The 19806-nt window shown below is 54.4% G+C and overlaps 9 protein-coding genes across 9 annotated transcripts; 6 read left to right on the forward strand and 3 right to left on the reverse strand.

Annotated features, from left to right (window-relative positions):
• Positions 1–160: 160 nt before the first annotated feature.
• BU26DRAFT_539160 (CBS-domain-containing protein) lies at positions 161–2564 on the reverse strand. The gene is made up of 4 exons (XM_033831494.1): positions 2292–2564; positions 1363–2236; positions 1218–1312; positions 161–1171 (listed from the first exon to the last, which is right to left on the reverse strand). The coding sequence occupies exons 1-4, from the start codon at positions 2463–2465 to the stop codon at positions 323–325; spliced, it is 1992 nt and encodes a 663-aa protein (XP_033687594.1). The 5' UTR covers positions 2466–2564; the 3' UTR covers positions 161–322.
• Positions 2565–2744: 180 nt separating this feature from the next.
• Positions 2745–4046, forward strand: BU26DRAFT_452967 (ribosomal protein S26e). The gene is made up of 5 exons (XM_033824813.1): positions 2745–2971; positions 3023–3057; positions 3114–3241; positions 3321–3423; positions 3481–4046. The coding sequence occupies exons 2-5, from the start codon at positions 3035–3037 to the stop codon at positions 3587–3589; spliced, it is 363 nt and encodes a 120-aa protein (XP_033687595.1). The 5' UTR covers positions 2745–2971; positions 3023–3034; the 3' UTR covers positions 3590–4046.
• Positions 3547–4911, reverse strand: BU26DRAFT_517190 (uncharacterized protein). The gene is made up of 3 exons (XM_033828514.1): positions 4798–4911; positions 4321–4556; positions 3547–4216 (listed from the first exon to the last, which is right to left on the reverse strand). Exons 1-3 carry the CDS (start codon positions 4820–4822, stop codon positions 3884–3886), a joined length of 594 nt encoding a protein of 197 aa, XP_033687596.1. The 5' UTR covers positions 4823–4911; the 3' UTR covers positions 3547–3883.
• Positions 4912–5942: 1031 nt separating this feature from the next.
• Positions 5943–9515, forward strand: BU26DRAFT_503044 (transcriptional activator spt7; the record flags this gene model as incomplete). The annotated part of the gene is made up of 4 exons (XM_033826675.1): positions 5943–7314; positions 7368–8257; positions 8308–8996; positions 9047–9515. The coding sequence occupies 4 exons, from the start codon at positions 5943–5945 to the stop codon at positions 9513–9515; spliced, it is 3420 nt and encodes a 1139-aa protein (XP_033687597.1).
• Positions 9516–10725: 1210 nt separating this feature from the next.
• Positions 10726–13081, forward strand: BU26DRAFT_259684 (uncharacterized protein). Its single transcript, XM_033821248.1, has 7 exons — positions 10726–11063; positions 11118–11312; positions 11361–11507; positions 11563–11662; positions 11816–11901; positions 11951–12941; positions 12997–13081. Coding segments are annotated over exons 1-7 (1755 nt in total). The 5' UTR covers positions 10726–10829; the 3' UTR covers positions 12999–13081.
• A 392-nt stretch (positions 13082–13473) lies between these two features.
• BU26DRAFT_562327 (uncharacterized protein) lies at positions 13474–14183 on the forward strand (the record flags this gene model as incomplete). Its single annotated transcript, XM_033833017.1, has 2 exons — positions 13474–13636; positions 13789–14183. 2 exons carry the CDS (start codon positions 13474–13476, stop codon positions 14181–14183), a joined length of 558 nt encoding a protein of 185 aa, XP_033687599.1.
• A 253-nt stretch (positions 14184–14436) lies between these two features.
• Positions 14437–15907, reverse strand: BU26DRAFT_480349 (rhomboid-domain-containing protein). Its single transcript, XM_033825702.1, has 2 exons — positions 15719–15907; positions 14437–15660 (listed from the first exon to the last, which is right to left on the reverse strand). Exon 2 carries the CDS (start codon positions 15426–15428, stop codon positions 14610–14612), a length of 819 nt encoding a protein of 272 aa, XP_033687600.1. The 5' UTR covers positions 15429–15660; positions 15719–15907; the 3' UTR covers positions 14437–14609.
• A 446-nt stretch (positions 15908–16353) lies between these two features.
• BU26DRAFT_259717 (ATP-dependent RNA helicase-like protein dhh1) lies at positions 16354–18391 on the forward strand. Its single transcript, XM_033821249.1, has 4 exons — positions 16354–16502; positions 16555–16633; positions 16694–17290; positions 17341–18391. The coding sequence occupies exons 1-4, from the start codon at positions 16459–16461 to the stop codon at positions 18139–18141; spliced, it is 1521 nt and encodes a 506-aa protein (XP_033687601.1). The 5' UTR covers positions 16354–16458; the 3' UTR covers positions 18142–18391.
• BU26DRAFT_259718 (uncharacterized protein) lies at positions 18392–19266 on the forward strand. The gene has a single exon (XM_033821250.1). The coding sequence runs from the start codon at positions 18642–18644 to the stop codon at positions 19092–19094; it is 453 nt and encodes a 150-aa protein (XP_033687602.1). The 5' UTR covers positions 18392–18641; the 3' UTR covers positions 19095–19266.
• The last annotated feature ends 540 nt before the right edge of the window (positions 19267–19806 follow it).

Raw genomic sequence — 19806 nt, forward strand, 5'->3', positions numbered from 1 at the left:
GTGGACATGTCACGCTCCTTCACAACAGAGCACGGACGCCTCAGACGCGAAGACTACCGCGGCGGACTCAAACGGGCAAGCTGCTTGTTTTCATGATCGGTCGTGCAAGTTTCGCACCCGACGGGCGGTACTTCACGGTTGGAGAGACTAGTGTGAGCAAGGAATCCTGCCATGCCCTATAGCATTATAATACTACTGCTAAAGCCTAGAATACACGCCATCTCTACCGCATCTAGGGATATCAAAACGGGGAACAGCAATCCAACAACCTGGTCTTCTTACACACCGCCAAAACTAAATCAAAATTGGCGTCTCGCCGCGTCTACCGGTTTGAGGCGCGGCCGAGAGCGAAGACGGCCACTACAACAACCGCCAAGGTCACAATCGCTCCTGGGAGCAGTAGATCATTGGGAACCCCAGCAATAATCTCTTCCTGCTTGGCTTGTGCCGATGACTGACCTCGGTGTCTGGAGCGAGTCTCCTCCTCATCGTCATCGAAGAATTGCTTGCGTTCGCGGAGCACAGATTCGGGAGGAGTCGGCGGTTTTGCCAATGCGGGCTGAGGCTCAACGGTTGCTGAGAGCGGAGCCTTGTCCGGGTCGTGTACAAAAAGGTCGACTTTCTCTCGGTGGGCTAGGCGCGAGAGGCTGATTGCCTCAATTAGATCATGGTTTGTGGTAATAGAGACGGTGTCACCCTCATTGTCGAGGTAGCTGAGTGCGAAGCCGGATTTGGTCATCTTCCCGTCTTCAAAGGTCGGTGCACCTCCTATAGCATCGACCTCAGATCCGAGCTTGGCAGCGACATTTGTGACAAGCTCCTCAATCCCGGCGGAGGCGACCACCTGCAGGCGATGCACGCGTCCGCTGGGAGCCTTGAACTTGAAGGGGAATGGCATATCTTCGAAGGCCGTATGGGGCGCGCCAGCTAAAGCCGAGGCAGATGGTGAGTCGCCGTGATGGGATGCCGACTCATTCGGTAGCACACTGTCTCCACGGTCAATAAGGCCTGGACGATGCATATCATGCGACATCATTGACCGGTGATCCGGAGTGCCGGGCACTCTGCTTCCGCCTTCTCCGGACATCATGGATTCTGTCTCGTTGTCCAGCGAAAGCCAGAACTTGTTCCAGGCGGGACCTTCCGAATCGCCAGTATTAATGTTGTTGATCTAGACAATGTTAAAAACCAGCTAGAGAAGGCGTCGTAGATCCTACCTGGTCCAGAGTAGCGTATGTCAGCTTGAGGACATCGACCATGCCCACAATCTCTCCAGCCTCGCTCATGACAGGCAGGTTGAGGTAGTGGCCGTCTGAATATTGATCAGCCTCAGCATTATCCTTATTTCGGCCCGTTACTCACCATGCATTTTGCGAAGAGCTGCCTGGATGCTCATGTCCATCGGCGCAAAATCGGGGTGGGGCGTCATTACCCTCACAACGCTGCAGGTAGCAGGGTCAAGACCAGCAGCGATGACGCGAAGCACTACGTCTTTGCTGGTGAAAATACCGGTGATTGATCCTTGATCCTGCACCAACACTGCCGTGGTGTGGTTCTCCTTCATCAACGCAGCTGCCTCCTTGACCGATGTGCGAACAGAGACCGTAGTCGGTGGCAGTCCAGTCAATACTGACTCCAACGTGGGACCGGACATCTTCGTTCGGATGGCTTCTACATATTGTATGATCTGTTGCGGCTGGCTCGCTCCGAGTTCCGCCTGCACGCCCTCTAACGCATCGTAGAGCTTCCGCGAGGAGCTATAGGCCCGCTCCAGCTTCTCCATAGCATCGTAGAAGCATTTTGTGATATCCAAGATACCAGAAATGTCATGGTTCTCGTCCATGACCGGCAGATGACGGAAACCTTTCCGTACCATGAGGTCCAAAGCATCCGTCGCGCTCGTATCGGTCTTCGCACAGAGCGGGTTCTTTGTCATGATCTCCTCGATAGTAACGTCCCGTGCCTTGATTCCAGCTCCAACAACTCGGAAAGCAAGATCCTTCGCGGTGAAGATACCGGCAATTCGGTCATCGTCGTCGGTAACGAGAACGCAGTCCTCCCTCTTCGCGGCCATCAATTGCGCGGCTTCGGCGACGGTCGTGTTGGGCTTAATCTGCAATGCCGGGCTGGGTTTGAGGGCGAGAACGGTGCCTGGAGGAGCTTTCCTCGTCGGACGGACGCGCCCACCGGGGTTCTTCTTCTTGTTCAAGTCGGTCTCGATCTTGCGACGGATGGCCTGTTGTTATTAGGATAAGCTGAGCTTCGTAGCCTGACCCCTGGAAGGCACTCACCTCGTCTCGTTTCGACATTTTCTGCCGACTGGCACTGAGCGTTGATGTACCGGCATCGCTTTGTGACGCATGCTGGTCGAGCGCTGGACGTGGGATGCCGGAGGGACTGTTGGCGAACTGTGCTTGGTTGCGCACCTGCTTCGGGGTGCCTCTGTAGGTGCCGGCGGCAGACATGGTTGCTATTTCAGACGGAGACGCAGGCCTCGTTGGCGGTCAGAGAACAGTTGTTCGCAGGTGCGGACCAAGGAGGAGTGTTCCTATTCGAGCGTCTCTAGCGTTGCAGATGAAAGATCCTAGCGACCGTAGCAACCAACAAAACAACGCGTGCCCAGCCGGGACCCGTATTAGGGAAGGCGCAGGCTTGATCTCCGGTCACAAGGACAACGCGATATGATAACACTCGAAAGTACCGCGGAGACGATGTGTCCAGATCAATTGAGGTGAGACTAGGAAGAAACTCTGAATTCTGAATGCGGCAAACCCCCATTGCGGACTCCTCCGAGAAGCCGCTGCCGACTTGAATGGTTACGTGAAGTGCCAAGTGATAAGATAAGATCGGATCAATTTCGGGGGACAAAGGCTCGCTACGCCCACATTGAATTTGGCTCCTCGAAGCTCCGCGCAAGCAACGACACCACATCGACAACCCCCATCGCTGACTCTTAGATTCTCCATCTTCGGTGCGCAGACCTCTTCGCGGAACTCTTAATCCTCGATGCTAATGTAAATAGAATCAGCCCACCATGGTCAAGAAGCGAGCATCCAAGTATGCAACCTCGAAATGCCTGCCCTCGCGAATGTGGAAGAGCTAACAGCCCACAGCGGCCGCAACAAGAAGGGTCGCGGCCACGTCAAGCCGATCCGCTGCTCCAACTGTTCCCGATGCACCCCAAAGGACAAGGCTATCAAGAGGTTCACCATCCGGAACATGGTCGAGTCGGCCGCCATCCGTACGTCCTCCGCACTCGCGCACGAAAACACTGCGACAGTGATGGGTCCTTCATCTTTCGCGGGCTAACGACCCTAAAGGTGATATCTCCGATGCCTCCGTCTTCCCAGAGTACACCGTCCCCAAGATGTACCTGAAGCTCCAGTACTGTGTCTCCTGCGCTATCCACGGCAAGATCGTCCGGTACGTTTCGATTGCATAGCTACCCGCGGAGGATGACTTTTTTTAATATACTACTAGTGTCCGCTCGCGAGAGGGTCGCCGCAACCGTGCCCCGCCGCCAAGGGTCAGGTACAACAAGGACGGAAAGAAGATTACCCCCCAGCAGACCGCTAAGGCTGCCCAGTAGAGGGATGATGGGCTTGGGGTACGGTGATTCGGCCATGGTGCTTGGTCTGGGTTAACGAGTTCTTTCAGAATCTCATACTCCAAGAAATACATGAATCCATGGAAGTTGAGGCAGGCCGATGTGACGATTTATGGTCGCAAGTTGGCTCACAATGGGCCGCAATGAGCACTAAGGGCTAGCTACGAGCTTGTAAAAACGAATATCCGATTCAGCTCCAACCCGGGCATCCAAGAGCCGGTGAGCGCCACCGCCATGATCATTTGCAATCGTACAGTCATGAAATCCCGCGTCCCCTCAATCGCTACGCTTCTTGGTCCCTTCGCCCAGATCCCCACTAGCTTGTCCATTGGTGTCCGTAGGCTCTGTGGTGTCCCAATCCTCCGCGTTCTCGTCCCAATGATCCAGCTCCTGTTCAACGGTGGGCCTCACAACGCCCGTTTCCTGCCCACCGATACCCTCACCAAGCTCCACATCATTGTCATGATCGTCGCCCGCTACAGCTCCGTATCCACGCGCAGCCCGCTTCCTTTCCAGCATGCGCTTGTGATACCAATTACACAGCGCTAAAGCGCTCACCGAACCCAACACATTCGCAAGGATATCATAGTAGTCGAACTCGCGGTGAATCTAATTGCACATTAGCGAAGTGTCCCGACGCCGCATTCTACAATCCCTCAATCCTCAGCCTAACCCAAAACTCTGCCGTATCCACGACACGTGTCTCCGCTTACCGGGAGGAGGCCCTGGACGATCTCGCTCGCGAACCCAAGCCCGATTGTGCAGACGGTGAAGGTCAACTGGAGGACCTTCCGCCGTGACGTCTCGACGATCCAGTAGAATGCTACGGTGAGGGCGAAGAAGGCGACGAAATGCAGGACTTTGTCGGATTGCTTGTAGGTTGGGATTTTGTAGTCGGGTGGGGAGAAGCCGGCGGCGGCGGAGATGAGGATTACGGCGACGAAGGCCGCTGTTGTGGTGGTTAGCTATGTGACAGCTGAGATCGTGTGCGGCGCTGTGTCGGCACGGCTAGAAGGTGGTTTGGAGGCAGTAGAAGGTAGAAGAGACTTGAGGCCATCATCCTAGACTGTCGCAGTAGGAAAGCGCCTCGAGCCAGGGTAGAGGTACCATGCTGGCGTAAAGCCGTACCGCAGTGACCAGAGGTAGCTTGGCCAGGTAAGGTATGACGGCATAAACGAGCGTAGACCTACCGGCGAAAGGTTTCCGAATGCGCATTTTGTTATGGCTTCGGATGGATGTCCGGATCACCGGGTGAGGTGCATTATATGAGAAGCTTGTTAGATTAGGACAGGTGGTTGGAAGCGTTACGTTGTGAGCTGTTCCTTCGAACGCTCGTGTTGGCGGAGCTCAAGGACGCTTAGCCGCTTTCGGGAAGGCTATCACGTGATGGTGTATTCACGTCGGCCCGCATACCGCGGGACGACCCAGGTCATGAAGGTGTCCGTGGTAGGAATATTAACCCAAAGAGCCCATCTAGTGCAACTAGTCGAAACTATTCCAAAAGGAGAAGGTAATGAACCTCAATTCCATCCGGATGATGGCGAATCGAGACCTCGCCTAGCGAGTCAGACCTTCTGGCAAAAGCATGGAAAGATCTGCTGCAGCCACCAAAACAGAAGAGTGGTGAGCTGCGACCCTCTACATATACCTGGCATCTGCCTCTATGTGGAAGATATTGGTTTGCAGCGCCTACCCGTGGACGTTGACCATGCAGAAGGACGGGTAGCATCATCCAGGAGTCGGTTTCTGGATGGCACGGCTTTTACATTTCTGTTTGCGCGGAATGATTCGAACAGCAAGCTGCACGAACTATTTCATAGGTCGCTACTCTCATTTCCACTGGACGTCCACGGTGCCAGACTGTAGAAGCGCAGCGGGGATGGTCGCAAAAGGAAAAGTTGATAGAAGTGAGAGAAAGGCATCAATCTTTCGGGTCGGATATTGAAAAAGGCCATCTAACGGGCCCAGCGCTGCTGGAGAGAGGAAGTTGATATTGGAGACTGCGGGTGTGTGTGGAGGGCGAGGTCTTAGTGGTCAGCCGAGCAAGAGGCGAGCCGTTGCGGGTTTAGCGCGATTACCTTAAGTCAACCGCGCCCTCGCTCAGGACATTCGCTCCGCAACGCAAGCAAGAGCGACCGACTGCACCTTCGGCCATCAAGGCCTGCCCCCCAACGACGTATTCCATCTCGAAACCATCGGCATTCGACTTGCACGCCGCAGGGCTTCTTCCATGCTTGGTTTTACCCCGTCGCGACACCTGCACGAGGTCGGAGGCCGCCCGAAAGGCTTCGCTGCGTTGTGAGGAGGTCCCGCCAAGACTCCCCACAGCAGCGACATGTCGCTCGCTCCATCATTACATCGCCCATCATCAAGAGAGCGCCAACACTATGCACGCTTCCCCAGCCAACTACCGAATGCGATTCGCTTGCGCACTCCGAATGCGACGCTGAGCGATGAAGCCATGTCGAACGGCTCCAACAATCACAATCTGGGGGAGGGGGTAGACTCCATGGCGGAGGAGGACCCCCGGGCGGCGCGCTGGCGAGAACACTATCTGCGCACCGAAGCGCGTCTCGCCGCTGTCTTGGGAGGCGGGAACAAGCATGATGTTCTTGATGCGGAGGAAAGTGGGATGAAGCCCTCCGCCGACGTCGCCCCGGCAGCGCATGACGCGCGCCCGACCGCGACGCCCAAGAAACCAGTCAGGGCCATTGACGAGGATGACTACGGCGACGATGATGATGCCGAAGAGGAAGATGACACCCGCACCTCGCCGTTGCTTTCGAAGAGCGCTCCGAACGGCATCTCCGCTAGTGCCCTCGATACGCCAAGCCTTCGGATATCTTCGTTGTCGAACAAGCTGGGCATTGAACGCACAAGCACACCGAGCTCGGAGCAGGTCAAGTCATCCGATGACGTGCGGAAAAAGCTGCAACAGGACAAAAAGGCTGCCGAAGATGCAGCTAAGCGCAGTTTCTATACCCTGTTCTACACCTTGGAGAGCGATCGTGATGCTATGCTGGAACAACAGAAGCTTGACGAACTGGACCGGCAAGTGGAAACCGAGATGTCCGGGCAGCCAGCCAGTGCTCCCGCAGCCGGGGCGCCAGCTGCACCTCAGCAAGGAACCCTGAGCACGACCAATCTCGGAGCCTCCAGTCTGACCTTGAAGCATCTTATTGCCCGCATAGATGCGCAGAGAGACAAAGTGCACGCAAGCGATGCCCAGCTACGAAATCTGATCAGCGAAGTGAGGAAAAACCGGAGCAAGTGGGCGAATGAAGACCGCGTTGGCCAAGAGGAGCTGTATGAGAGCATGGAGAAGGTTCTCATGGAGCTCAAGGCCGGCGAGCATGCCCATCCCTTCTTGCAGCGCGTCAACAAGCGAGAAGCGCCCGACTATTACAACATAATCAAGCAGCCCATGGATATCGGCACCATGATGAAGAAACTCAAGCAGTTGGTGTACAAATCGAAGAAGGAATTTGTGGAGGATCTCATGCTCATCTGGGCCAATTGCTTGAAGTACAACTCCGACCCCGGCCATTTGTATCGCAAGAAAGCGCTCTACATGAAGAAAGAGACGGAGAAGCTAGTTCCCTTAATCCCTGATATCACTGTCCGTGATCGTGCGGAAGTCGAGGCTGAGGAAAGGCGCATGAGAAACGGAGATGCAGACGCAGATGGCGCTGAGGACAGTGAAGACGGTACGTTCTTGATTAATTCAATCCGCAACCGACCTAGCTAATGATCCCATCAGAGGAACCGATCATGGCTTCCCGCGGACGCAAAGCGCCCAGCAAAGGCGGGAAAGGCACAAGCACAGCTAGAAAAGCGCCCCCAGCAGGCCTGGAAGGCACGCCTGGTCCTGAAAACAAGGCCACTGTCCCGTCCATCAACAGCGCGGTGTCCAATTTGAAGAATGAGTTCCTCCGCGCCGACTCGGAAATGGAAGGTTCCATCAATGGCTTCTCAACACCTCCACCTGGGACACTGACCCCTTTGGGACCTAACGGCATTCTCCGCAGCGGCGCGCACGGTAGCCAAGCAGATGTATCCGAGGCAGATGGCACCGGCGCTTCTGTGAGCGGTTTTGCTTTTGAGGACGACGCTGATCTAGATGACCTCGAATACAAAACTTGGAAGCAGATCACCAAGAAGGACAGAGCAATCATCGCCGCTGAACGCCACCGTTTGTTCCGGAACGATGAGCTTCACGTAGACGAGCCGGCAATTCTGCGGACCAGAGCTGGGATGAGACGATGGCTCCGTCATCGAAAACAGGCCAACGAGGAAGAGTCTATGGGTGGCTCAGCCTCTGCGCCCGACGGCAAGGATGGTGTGCAAACAACAGCCGGCGAAACCCTCGCTGAAGGTATGGAGGGTGAAGAAGAACGCCAGATTCCCGACTACTATGACCCAGTCTGCGCAATCCCGGATCTAAATGAACGTCTTCAATGGGTTGAGGATGCCGAAGGCCATGTCATCCAACAGTTCGAAGAGTACATGAGGATCGTGCCTAGAGGCCAGTTCACTGCGCCGGAAAGCGCGCTGACCAAGAAAATGGAGTCCAACATGAGACAAATGCAGGAGACGAGGAAAATCTGCGCGAAGATTGGAATTGTCAAACAGATGCAACTCCAATCGCAGGTGAGCTAGGCTCTGGGCTTCTTCGAGTGCATTTGCTAATCCCATTCTAGATGTACCAAAACCAGTTCCAAAAGTACGATCCCCGGCCATTTATTGAGGCGGATATCGAGCCAATGGTCGTATCTGAAGAAGGCCCTGTCATGGCTCCATACGTTTGCCGCGCCGCGCTGCAACGAAGCGTTGGCAAGATATTCTACCATGCCGGCTTTGAAGAGTTCCAGCCTTCCGCTCTTGACGCAATTACGGACATCGCAGGGGACTTCTTCCAGAAGCTAGTAGCAAGTCTAGGCCTCTACCGAGAAACACCGAAGATGAAGTCTGACATTCCTGTGACCGCACAAAACGGCACTACCACACACTGGGTTCCCCGATTCAATCAGGAAGAAGCTGTTCTCCATGCTTTGCAAGTAAACGGAGTTGATCTCGAGACTCTAGACACGTACGTTAAAGACGACGTTGAGCGACTAGGTACCAAACTCGCCGGCATGCATGATCGCATGCGGTCTTACTACGCCGAACTGCTTCGTCCTGCCCTGGACAATGCTGGCACAGACGGAGCCGGTGCGTTCAATGACGGCAGTGAGCAGTTCGTTGGCGGCGACTTTGCTGAAGACATCGGAGAAGACTTCTTCGGTTTCAAGGAACTTGGTCTGGATAAGGAGTTCGGTGTCTCTTTCAGCGTTCCGTTGCATCTGTTGCAGAACAGGATGCACAATGCCTACGCTGCGCAGAACACCAAGTATGTTAGCCCATTCTATTTGATCGAGATAGTGACTGACCATTCAGCAGCAACGTTGCTACAACGGGCGTTCTCATGGAGGAGCCACCGAAATTCGAGCCCGTCACCATGCAAAATGTCACAAGCCAAATTGGCCTCATGCAAGACTGGCTTCTTTCCAAGCTACAGGATAACAGCAACGAAGCCCTCGTTGAGGATGAAGATCTACCCCCGAAACAGCGTTTCCCCAAGCCTCGTCTGCCTCCGACAGGCAAGATTTCTAGTCCTCGCAAGCGCCCATTGCGAGAACAACAGCAAATGGCGCGGAAGAAGCGCAGGCTGGACGAGGAAAGGGAAGAGAATGGCGCCAACGCCAACGGATCTGGAGTCAACGGTGGCCTCATGAAAGGGCTTGGTAAACCAGTTGGTAAGTTGAAGCTCGAGATGCCACAGAAAGAGAACCAGGGCATCGCCGAGCCAGAAAAGGACGACGGCAGCGCAGTTGGGATGATAAGTCCCGAGAGCATCTTAGCTGCCTGAGCTCTCTCATTTTTACCCATCGAGCACATTTCTCATCATCGCATTGCATTCCACTTGTTCGGAGTACATCGCAGAGCAGGGCCAGACAGGTGCTTCCGGGTCGGGTTTTCGGTTTAGCTTCTTTTTGACTTCTCGCGGAGGGCGGGTGAACGGAAGTCTTCTCCCAAACTTCTTTCATATCTCCATCTCGTATCTTTTCAACTTCGAGCTTCGCTCAATGGCTTGGAATCTGGAGCCACGAGCGGGAAAGGTATCGTTCGGTGCTCACTCGGGCAGTTTTGGCGTTCTGTTATCCGTCGCCGTTTGGTGATTTATGGGCAATATCATCCTGGGCGGGAAGGATTCGGTTTGCGGTTGTATACCCCAGGTCTTGGTACTCTCTTGCAGTTCGATCGCATGGTGGGTGGTGGGTGGTGGGCGGTGGAAACGGCGGCGAGAGCTAGATTGGCTTTCATGATTCCTTGTATATAGTGGACGATCAGGGCCAAGGCGACAACTCTCCGCGTGAGAGTAATCATAGTTTGTCAATAAGAAGCGATAATTGGTGAATACGCGAGGCCTGGGTGAGGACAATGCTGTGCGACAGGAGCGTGGGTGGCGGTGTACCTAACGACGTTTTAGGCTGCACGGGGGGTTTCAATAGTCCGTAATTGATGGGCGCAGCAGGGCATTGCGAAGGAGCAAGCAGACATGTATGTGGAAGGAAGGATCGGACCATTGGCGCTATGGCACTGAGGTGAAGAAGCATAACCTGAGGCTAGTGAATGCCTGGGTCAAGCGGTCGAAAGAAGGGAGAGTACAAGCTGCTATCTGGCGTATCCACCGTAACGAGGCATTTGGAAATTGCGAAGCCGTGATCTGATATGCCCAGCTTCGATAGGCGAGGTCAAATAGCGCCCGACAGTCCCTGCGCCCCGACCTTTCAATTCTCTTACACCCGAATTCCCGCTGGCCCATCTTCTCGTCCAGCGACCGTTGTTTTCATTGAAGGATTCTAGCGTGTCGGTAAGTCGTGGTGCTCATCTTCTCGGCTCTGGTCGATAATTCGGTCTTGAGTTATGAGCTAACGTGGGACGAGACACGGATCATGTCTAATGGACTTTGACCTTTCTGTCACTTCACTCCACAACCTTTCCACCACCGACATCGTTTGCGCGCCTGCCTGCGCGCCCTTGATTCTAACTTCCGATATATTTCCTCTGTCATTGCACTTTTTCCTCGCCATTTCTTATTGAGCAGCTGAGGTTTTCGGCCGTCTGTGCTTGTTTTCTACTGCATCTCACGGTTCATTCACTCGTCACAAATCGCATTTCAATGGCACCGATCAAACAAACAGCGACCGTCAACGGCGACTATGACGGCTCCTGTGCCAGATTCGACTCTCTTCAGGCATGGCTGAAAGTCTATGGCAACGCCGAGTATGCCGTCTGGAAGAGGAACAATGCACCTTCGCATCTAAGCTACGAAGAGTGGGCCGCTTCTGAACACGTTCTCGGTCCCTACCTGTGGCACGCTACTTTGGATGTCTGGGAGGAAGTGTCGTCAAGTGTTCGTCTTTCAATCACGACTTTGTCGCGTTGGAATCAATTCTGATGAGGACAGGATGAGGAATCCGAGGTGGAAGCACCAAAACTCGTTTCGCGTGGCTTACCGCAGCGCGAACCGAACAAGAAACGGACGGCCAACGGCCACGGAATGCCGCATACCACCAATGCTTCAGCATCATCCGCACGAGCGAAACCAGGCGAAGAGACGGCCTCGGCTAAAAAGAGAAGGAGGCCCAGGAAGAAATATCTCGTAATAGCTTTCGTTCCGATTTCTTTTGCGCACTGCTAATTGTCTTAGTCGGAGGAAATCGTAGCGTCCGACGACAGTGACGACATCGACGAACCCACCCCAATTGTCGAAGTCGCGGCACCTGCAGCACCCACTTCAGCAGCTACTACCAATGGACGACGCAAGTCAGGTGGGCGGAGGAAGAAGCAGTTCCTCGTAAGCTTCCCACGATCCCACTGTCAACGTATATATCACTCACGCGCCTGTGTAGTCTGAAGAGACCATCGCGCCAGAAGACTTGGAGGACGATGCCATGTCCATCGACGAGGTTGCTGTCCTTGCCGCTGCTGCGCCTGTGCCCAGCTCACCTGGTACGTCCCACTCCCGCATTGTCGAGGTGGTTTTTGCCCCACCTGTGGAGTATCGCAACATCATCAAGGCGTGCATCACCGCTGCATCCCACCTTGGGTTTTAGTCGCTCTCGTATTTGGGCTTTGACAGCATCAAATAGCTGACCAACATAGAATCACCGCGCGAAACCCCGCTGACTACGCCGAAAGCTAAGACTCCCAAGACAAAGTCGGGAAGAAAGCCAAGGAAGCAATATTTGGTATTTGTTCCATGACGCTATTCGCACGACCGAAATCTAACAAGTGCAGTCTGAAGAGATCGTCCCGCTGGATGACGACGATGATTCCGCCCCTGTTGCTGATGCTGGTACTGCCACCCCCAACACTGCCGCTGCTTCACCTGAAGGTCCAAGCACATCGTCAGCCACGAGACGAGGGCTACGCACGCGAACTCCCGCTCAACAGCGACCTTATTTACATCATGCGAAATTGTTCGAAGAGGCAGAATGGGCTGAGCAAAATGGCGGGAACGACGCAAAGCGGTCGCCTAAAGCAAAGCCAACAAAGCTCGCGCAGGTCTCGTATCCCGACGAGGAAGACAACCTGCTTGATGAAGAGGAGGATACAATCGCTGTACGTCAGGAGAGACCTCCACAGACCTCCGCCAAGCGCCACTATAAGGGTAAAGGTCGGGCTTGGAAAAAGGCCGAAGAGGATGAGGATCAAGACTACAAATCACCGGTAAAGACCAAGGGATCGAATGCGCCTAAACGAAAGACCAAGCCAAGGAAGTCAATACAGCGGTCAGATTCTTACGTTGGGGACGAAGTCGTTTCGGGAGCGGAAGAGCCCCTGGAGGAGCCGGCGGTTGAGAGCCCTGCCCAGCATGCGCCAAAGCCGAAAGGCAGACGACCGAGGAAATCCCACCATTTATCCGAGGAGTTCGTTAGAGACGACTCCGATTCGGACATGGAGGAGCCGCAGGAGGAGCAGCAGCCTATTGTAGCGCCCATCGTCCAAAAGACACCAAAACCAAAAGGAAGGGTGACGAAGACTTATCCGAGCATTGCCTCCAAGGGCTCCATTGACAGCGACGAAGAAGAAGAAGAGTATACTCCTGGCTACAAGAAGCTGACGCCGAAGGGGAAGCCAAGGAAGACGAGGGGCTCCATTATATCTCTTGGAGAGACGCCAGAAGATAAGATGGGCGATATCGAGTTCCAGGAGAATGAGCAAGACATGGTCACGCCTCTGCGGAAGATGCGGAAGAGGCAGAGCCTGGGCTCAGATGGAGGTCGCTGTAAGTACTTCTCCTAACCGCATGCGCATGCCTGGCGAACTAACTTAAATAGAAGAGGGCATGATTGAACGGCCTTTCAGCATCTTGCTTTATTTTCCTTAGGCATGGCAATTGTTCTATTCTGTTCTGGTAGCATATCGGGAATTGTTCTGACTATGGACCGTTCAAGGCGTATAGGCATGTCGCACCTTCGGGCGTCAGTTTACGGACGGCAATCAATGCATGTGTTCATTCAACGTGCCTTACCATATCCACTTTACTTCACATTTCTGTTCTCGAATACCATCCTCTCACCTACTTCTCTGTTCGAGTACTTTTATCTTGCGCCTGAAACCTTCGTTATCTCGTCATCTCACCCCTCTTTCCCCCAGACGTAGTCGTTCGTGCCTTCCCTCTCACCTTCGCCGCCTCCAACCAGTATATAAACCATGGATCCACCCCCTCCAATCTAGTCTCCCCGACACAACTCATAACTGCCCAGGTGGCGGCAACGAGGACAGCGACAAATAATCCACCAAATCACAACGGAAAGATGCCGCCGTTATCAATCAACGTCAGACCAGCCAATGCGTCCTTCGAAGGCCCTGGCTCACCAATCTCGAATGAATTCGAAACCTCCATTCACGAGGAGCCAGCAGGCGGTTCTCCAGAGCTCATGCCTCCTCCCAACCTGTTTCATTGCTGGTTCCGAAAGTGTACGTAAGGTCCCGGCGCGAAGTCTGATTTCTCACCAAAGAGTGTGCGGAATGCCGCCTAGGGAGCGTTTAGTGCTATGCAGATACTAGACCAATACATAGACGTACACTCCTACACTCTGTGTGCGCTGAACTAACTTCGTAGCGTCTAGGCACGTTCACCGCTACCTCGTACCACGCCGTGGCCGATCACCACGTCAACACGCACCATACCAACAAGGATACCCTCACATGCACGCTGCCAACCTGCTCGGACAAACCGTCATTCAACTCCGACCGCCAGTTCGACTCGCATCTCAAAGAGAAGCACCCATATGCCAAGTTGCGGTGCAATATCTGCGCCATGGACGGGCAAACTACATCCTTCAAGAAGTTCAGCACCTTCAAGGTACATCGGAGAGACAAGCATGGCATTGGGGCGACTTGGACGTGCCCTCATTGCGGGCAACAGTTCACGCTGTATGCAGAGTATCGGCAGCATTTGAGTTGGCATAACAGGTCAGATAAAGGGACTCAGAGGGGTGGTATGCTGCAGGGGGCGCTCTAGGAGGAATGAAGAGGGAGAGTGAGGCATGGAGCGCCTTCGGTGGTGAACGAGAAAGTTTCTCTAAGTTTGGATGCTCTGGGCATTCAGAAGCCTTTATGAGCTCGCGAGTGGCGAGGACCTCAGTGGACGGGATGCGAGTGACATATTACCCGGCGCTGTGTTTCTCATCTTCATAGCTATGCGGCATATGCTCATCGCTAAGGTATGGGGTGATGACTGCTCATCTAGGGTATGTTTCTTTTGGACAGAGTATGCACACAAAACCTTGGAGTATATTTATTTTATGATCTCTTTACGATCTCAATCGACTCACGCTTATGCTTTTCTTGATACCAAATACAAGCAACTACGGATACAAACCCACCCCTCGTTCTTCCTATCTTACAGGACCCTTCCCACGCGCTCGACGCCTCTACGTCTCTACACTCAGAAGCCTAACCCTCTCATCCTCGCAAAGTAGTACAGCACGCCAAAAGCCAATCCTCCAATATGTCCCGCATGCCCAACCCGACTCCGCTCATCATTCAAATAATACCCATCGTACACAGCATACCCAGCCATCAGAGCCCACAGCGGCACCGGCACAATCCCATAAATCATCATCTGCGTCCTGGGGTACATGAACGCCGTCACCGCACCAACCCCCATAACCGCGCCCGAGAATCCCAGACCGCGCATGAAATCGGGTCGGCCTTGCGCATTCCGCGCCCTCAACCAGAGGTAGCCCAGGCTCCCCGAGAGTCCCGACCCCAGAACCAGCGCGATGAACCTCCCCGGGCCAAATCCGGGCGTCGAGGCCAACATGCCCCCTATATAATAGATACTCAGCATGTTCGCCAGCAAATGCATCGGCGACAGATGCGTAAACACGCTCGTAATCATGGTCCACCACCGTCCCTCTTTCAGCACGCCGTCCAGGTTGAGCGTGAAGTTCTGCATGAACTTGATCAGCGGCTGTTGGTAGCCCTGTACTGCTTGCGCTTTGAGGTACTGCGCGTAGCCGAAGACGCCGCAGTTGAGTGCGATGAAAGACCAGAGGAGTCGGTTGTTGAGGCGTTCGGTGCTGCGCGGGGCGTGGGGAGAGGGCCGGGAGTAGAAGCGGTGGCCTAGACCGATGCGGTGGGTGCCGGGAGAGGGTGTGAAGAAGGAGGATGGCATTTTTGATTTGTTAGGGGAGGCGGTAGTTTGGCGGAGTGGGGTGAGGGTCCCGGGTCGAAAGGTCCTGGTTAGGCGGAAGAAGGACATGTCGTGTCTTAACAGGGACCTCTATCCCTTCTTCGCACGCTAAATTCTTGCGGAATGCAAGTTCAAGAATCCTAAAGTGGTACAGGGCCGGTCAAAGGCGGTCCAAGGTTTGTTACACGTGGATCTATGCCTTTGAGCGTCGTTCGTGAGCTCCTCGGGCCAAAGGGATCCAGACTAAGCCAAGGGAATGTGAAGAGGAGACGATGCGAAGTCGTCGGCCTGATATAAGAGCCTTAATCATAGTCAGCGAACGGCCTGAGCTACGGTTCGGCGATTTTTATATCACCCACTCTGCGCAATGGAGAGATTTCTCGACCAGGAAATGCTGCGAGGAACGAACCGGTGAAGACGACGACGACGACGCAGATATCGTACACCGCCGGTGAAGCGGGGTTCTGGTGGCGGGCTCGAGGGTTGTGAAATGTAGCCGAGCGTGTTTGATAGAGCTCCTGCCGTGTCTGTTTGCTTCGGGAAGGGGCCGACGTCGGAGTGGCCAATCAGAGGCGCGGTGCCACCGGGACTTCCCACCCTCAACTTCGAATCCTCATAAAGAGCTTCGCCCGGTTTCCACAACACCACCACACCACAGTGCTTGCCTCCTCCTCCTACCGCCTCACGCTCTACACTTGCACAACTCTGCTAATATCGCCCGCGCGCAGGCTCCTCACACCCCACAGACTCAGCCCACGCTGCAGGAGCTCCCCAGCCGAAATACGTCGTCGTCGGCTATTGTCTCAAACTGTGCGACGTTCCTCTCGACGGCGCAGAGCACTCGAGCCCCGCTACAGCGCGCTATTTGAGAGCGACCACACCCGCTAGAGGCACTCTTGGACCCCTCACCTCACCTGAAACCTCACCACCGTCGACGGCACAACCACACTCTCTCCAAACCGGACTCCCAGATTACTGGCCGTCGCGCTGCTACACACGCTCGCCGTCGCCGTCGCATAGCTCGACCGCGCACATATTTGCCTACAGCGAGACTCCGATTCTTGCTTAGACTCTCCCACCGCTGGTGGACGTCCCCACAATGACGACCGAAATCACGAACCAGCTAGCAGCGACGAAGCTCAGGTTGGTCGACCGCCCTCCCCCATCAGTCGCGCCCTACTAACGAGCCTAACAGCGAAGCTTCACCCTCAGCAGGCGCCGACTGGAAAGACGGCCTGAAGATTCCCTCCAAAGACACCCGAGTACAGACCGAGGTACGCGCGGCAACTTCATGCACACACGGCTGGCACGTTTGGACTAACTCCTTCGTCTAGGATGTGACGGCAACAAAGGGCCTCGAATTTGAAGACTTCTTCATTAAGCGCGAGTTGATGATGGGCATATTCGAGGCGGGCTTCGAGAAGCCGTCGCCGATTCAGGAAGAGACTATCCCCGTCGCTCTGACCGGCCGAGACATCCTCGCACGAGCGAAGAATGGCACGGGAAAGACCGCCGCGTTCGTGATACCCACACTCGAGCGCGTAAACCCGAAGAGCCCGAAGACGCAAGCGCTGATTCTCGTCCCCACCCGAGAACTCGCTCTGCAGACATCACAGGTGTGCAAGCAGCTGGGCAAACACCTTGGCATCAACGTTATGGTCTCAACGGGAGGCACCGGCCTGAAGGATGACATCATTCGGTTGTCTGATCCCGTCCACATTATTGTTGGCACACCGGGCAGGATTCTGGATTTGGCAGGCAAAGGTGTAGCCGACCTCTCAGCCTGCCAGACATTCGTTATGGACGAGGCTGACAAGCTCTTGTCTCCCGAATTCACACCCGTTGTTGAACAGCTGCTAGGCTTCCATCCCAAGGACCGGCAGGTCATGCTCTTCAGTGCCACGTTCCCTATTGTAGTTAAGAGCTTCAAGGTAACCATCCTTCCCCTAGGCTGAACCAAGTTCATGCTAACATCTTCTAGGACAAGCACATGAACTCTCCGTACGAGATCAACCTGATGGATGAACTGACGCTTCGCGGTATCACTCAATACTATGCGTTTGTCGAAGAGAAGCAGAAAGTGCACTGCTTGAACACCCTCTTCAACAAATTGCAGATCAACCAGTCCATCATCTTCTGCAACTCCACGAACCGAGTTGAGCTTCTTGCTAAGAAGATCACTGAGCTTGGTTATTCCTGCTTCTATTCGCACGCGCGCATGTTGCAGCACAACCGCAATCGCGTCTTCCACGATTTCCGCAACGGTGTTTGCCGCAATCTCGTTTGCTCTGATCTGCTAACCCGTGGTATCGATATTCAGGCCGTCAATGTTGTCATCAATTTCGACTTCCCGAAGAATGCCGAGACATATCTCCATCGTATCGGCCGCTCAGGTCGTTTTGGTCATCTTGGTCTGGCGATCAACCTGATCAACTGGGATGATCGGTTCAACCTATATCGAATTGAGCAAGAGTTGGGTACTGAGATCCAGCCCATCCCGCAGGTCATCGAGAAGAAGTTGTATGTCTATGAGTCCCCCGAGAACATTCCCCGACCCATCTCGAACCCGCAGCGCCCTCAAGGCCAGAACCAGAACCAGGACCAAGACAACACCGTGGCGCGCAACCCTCTGCAGAACAACCGTGGGAATTACAACCGTAACCAGCGAGGCGGTGGTCATTTCCAAGGTCAACGCCGGGGTCCTCCTCAGGGCCAGCAGAATCGCCAGAATGGACATAACCCGCAGCGCAACACGCGACCCCAGCCCGCCGGGCCAGCATAGTGGCTGGACGGTGCACGGCGATAGGGGGTTGTGGGTTGCCTGAGCAGTTTTCGTTGGCGTTCGCGAGCCTTCCAGATTTATGTCACGATCTCTCTTTGCCCAGGAGCCAGTTAGTTGCATTTGGGCTGTCCGTCGCGACTGCACATAGTTCTTGCGTTGTTTCCTTTTTTACGATAACACGAGCGGTTTGTCGACGAATCGATACGGGATACCTGATTTTTCTTCCTCGGGCATAACGAATCGAGCCATCGGCGCCACCGGAGTCTGCGATTTCGGTCCGTTCATCTCTGTATTATATACCGTGGGCCTGGTTGGTCTCGCTGGCTTCACTTCTCGGCGGTCTCTCTCCTATTTGGCGGGATCGCTACTTCCATTCCGCCTTTTCCCTGCATTTCACACACTCTTTCAATTACCGCATTGGACGCTGGCGGGTCTATTATCAAAAGCGGGATCCATTTTACGATTAGAGGATTCTACGGGTCTCTTTGCTCTCTAGGTCCATGGCCCGGTATTCTCGACACGGCTGGATACGACTAGCTCAGTTGGGCTACACACGACTCTTCCACACATCACCTGTATCCTATCCCCCTCGGAATTCCCCTAAAGGTATTTCTCGGCTCTCATCAGCCATCCGACTCTTGTCTTCCCCCACCGGAACGGTGACTTACGCCCTTCGTAAGTCAGCAACTACACGCAAATTTCTGCGGATCCTCTCCCTCATATCGGATACCGCACATTCGAGCGCTACTTTTCGGCTCACCTCATTGTTGATCATCCTCTTCTCCCCTGGACTTGAGGACCAGATCAGTCTGGGCTCTGACCTCGAGCTATCTCTAGCTCGTTCGCCGTTTGATCGCGAATTCACGCCTGAACGGCGGCACCAGATCCAGCAGCCTGGTAGAAAGAAAACACAAAACGACATATCAGATCAGAAAACGAGAAAAAGATTTTAGGGACATGATTGGACGGCCACGGATGGAAAGCATGGTTCTGGCTGGAAGGCGCATTTCGATGGCTTAGGCTGTCGGTAGGAAGGCGTGGATCTAGCATCATGGGTTACTGGCTGTTGTCAGTATCAGTTCGTAGCTTTGCAATGCGAGGAATCGATCCTTAACGGTCCTTAATACTCCCTGTGTTGGTGGGCGTGAGAATGGTCGCGTGATCTGAGATGCGGTGCAAAGATTTGGTTGACTTCGCGGTGGGAATCTTCGTCGGCGTCATCCTAGCCTACCTGAGCTATGTCGTTCAATCGTCGCCGTGCACACCCGGAGTCTGTATTTCTCATCAAGTTCACGCTTAACCTGCACATGTGGCTTGATCCATGGATCCAAAGATGCAGGTGGGGATCAGCACGCGCCACACTGTGATTGGTAAAATGACCGATGTGTCTGCTTCAGCCTCATCACAGACAACGGTTCGAGCGGCAACAGCAGCCGCATAAGACCACCTGGCGTTGGAGAGCTGGTTTCCCGTAACTCGTAACTCGTAAAGTGAATGGTCTCCAAGTATATTAATAATGTGGTTGTGGTTCGGTGATGTGCAGGGGTCGTCCAGGGGTGAGAGGGCTAGCCGCATAGGGCCGAGGATAGAGGCAGGAGCTCGCAGGCAATGGTGGATAGATCTGGCGACACAGTGAGTAATCCCGGGTCTAGAGGCGGTGCGCAT

The sequence above is a fragment of the Trematosphaeria pertusa genome (assembly GCF_010094035.1).
Source record: "Trematosphaeria pertusa strain CBS 122368 unplaced genomic scaffold BU26scaffold_4, whole genome shotgun sequence".
Classification (NCBI taxonomy): Eukaryota; Fungi; Ascomycota; class Dothideomycetes; order Pleosporales; family Trematosphaeriaceae; genus Trematosphaeria; species Trematosphaeria pertusa.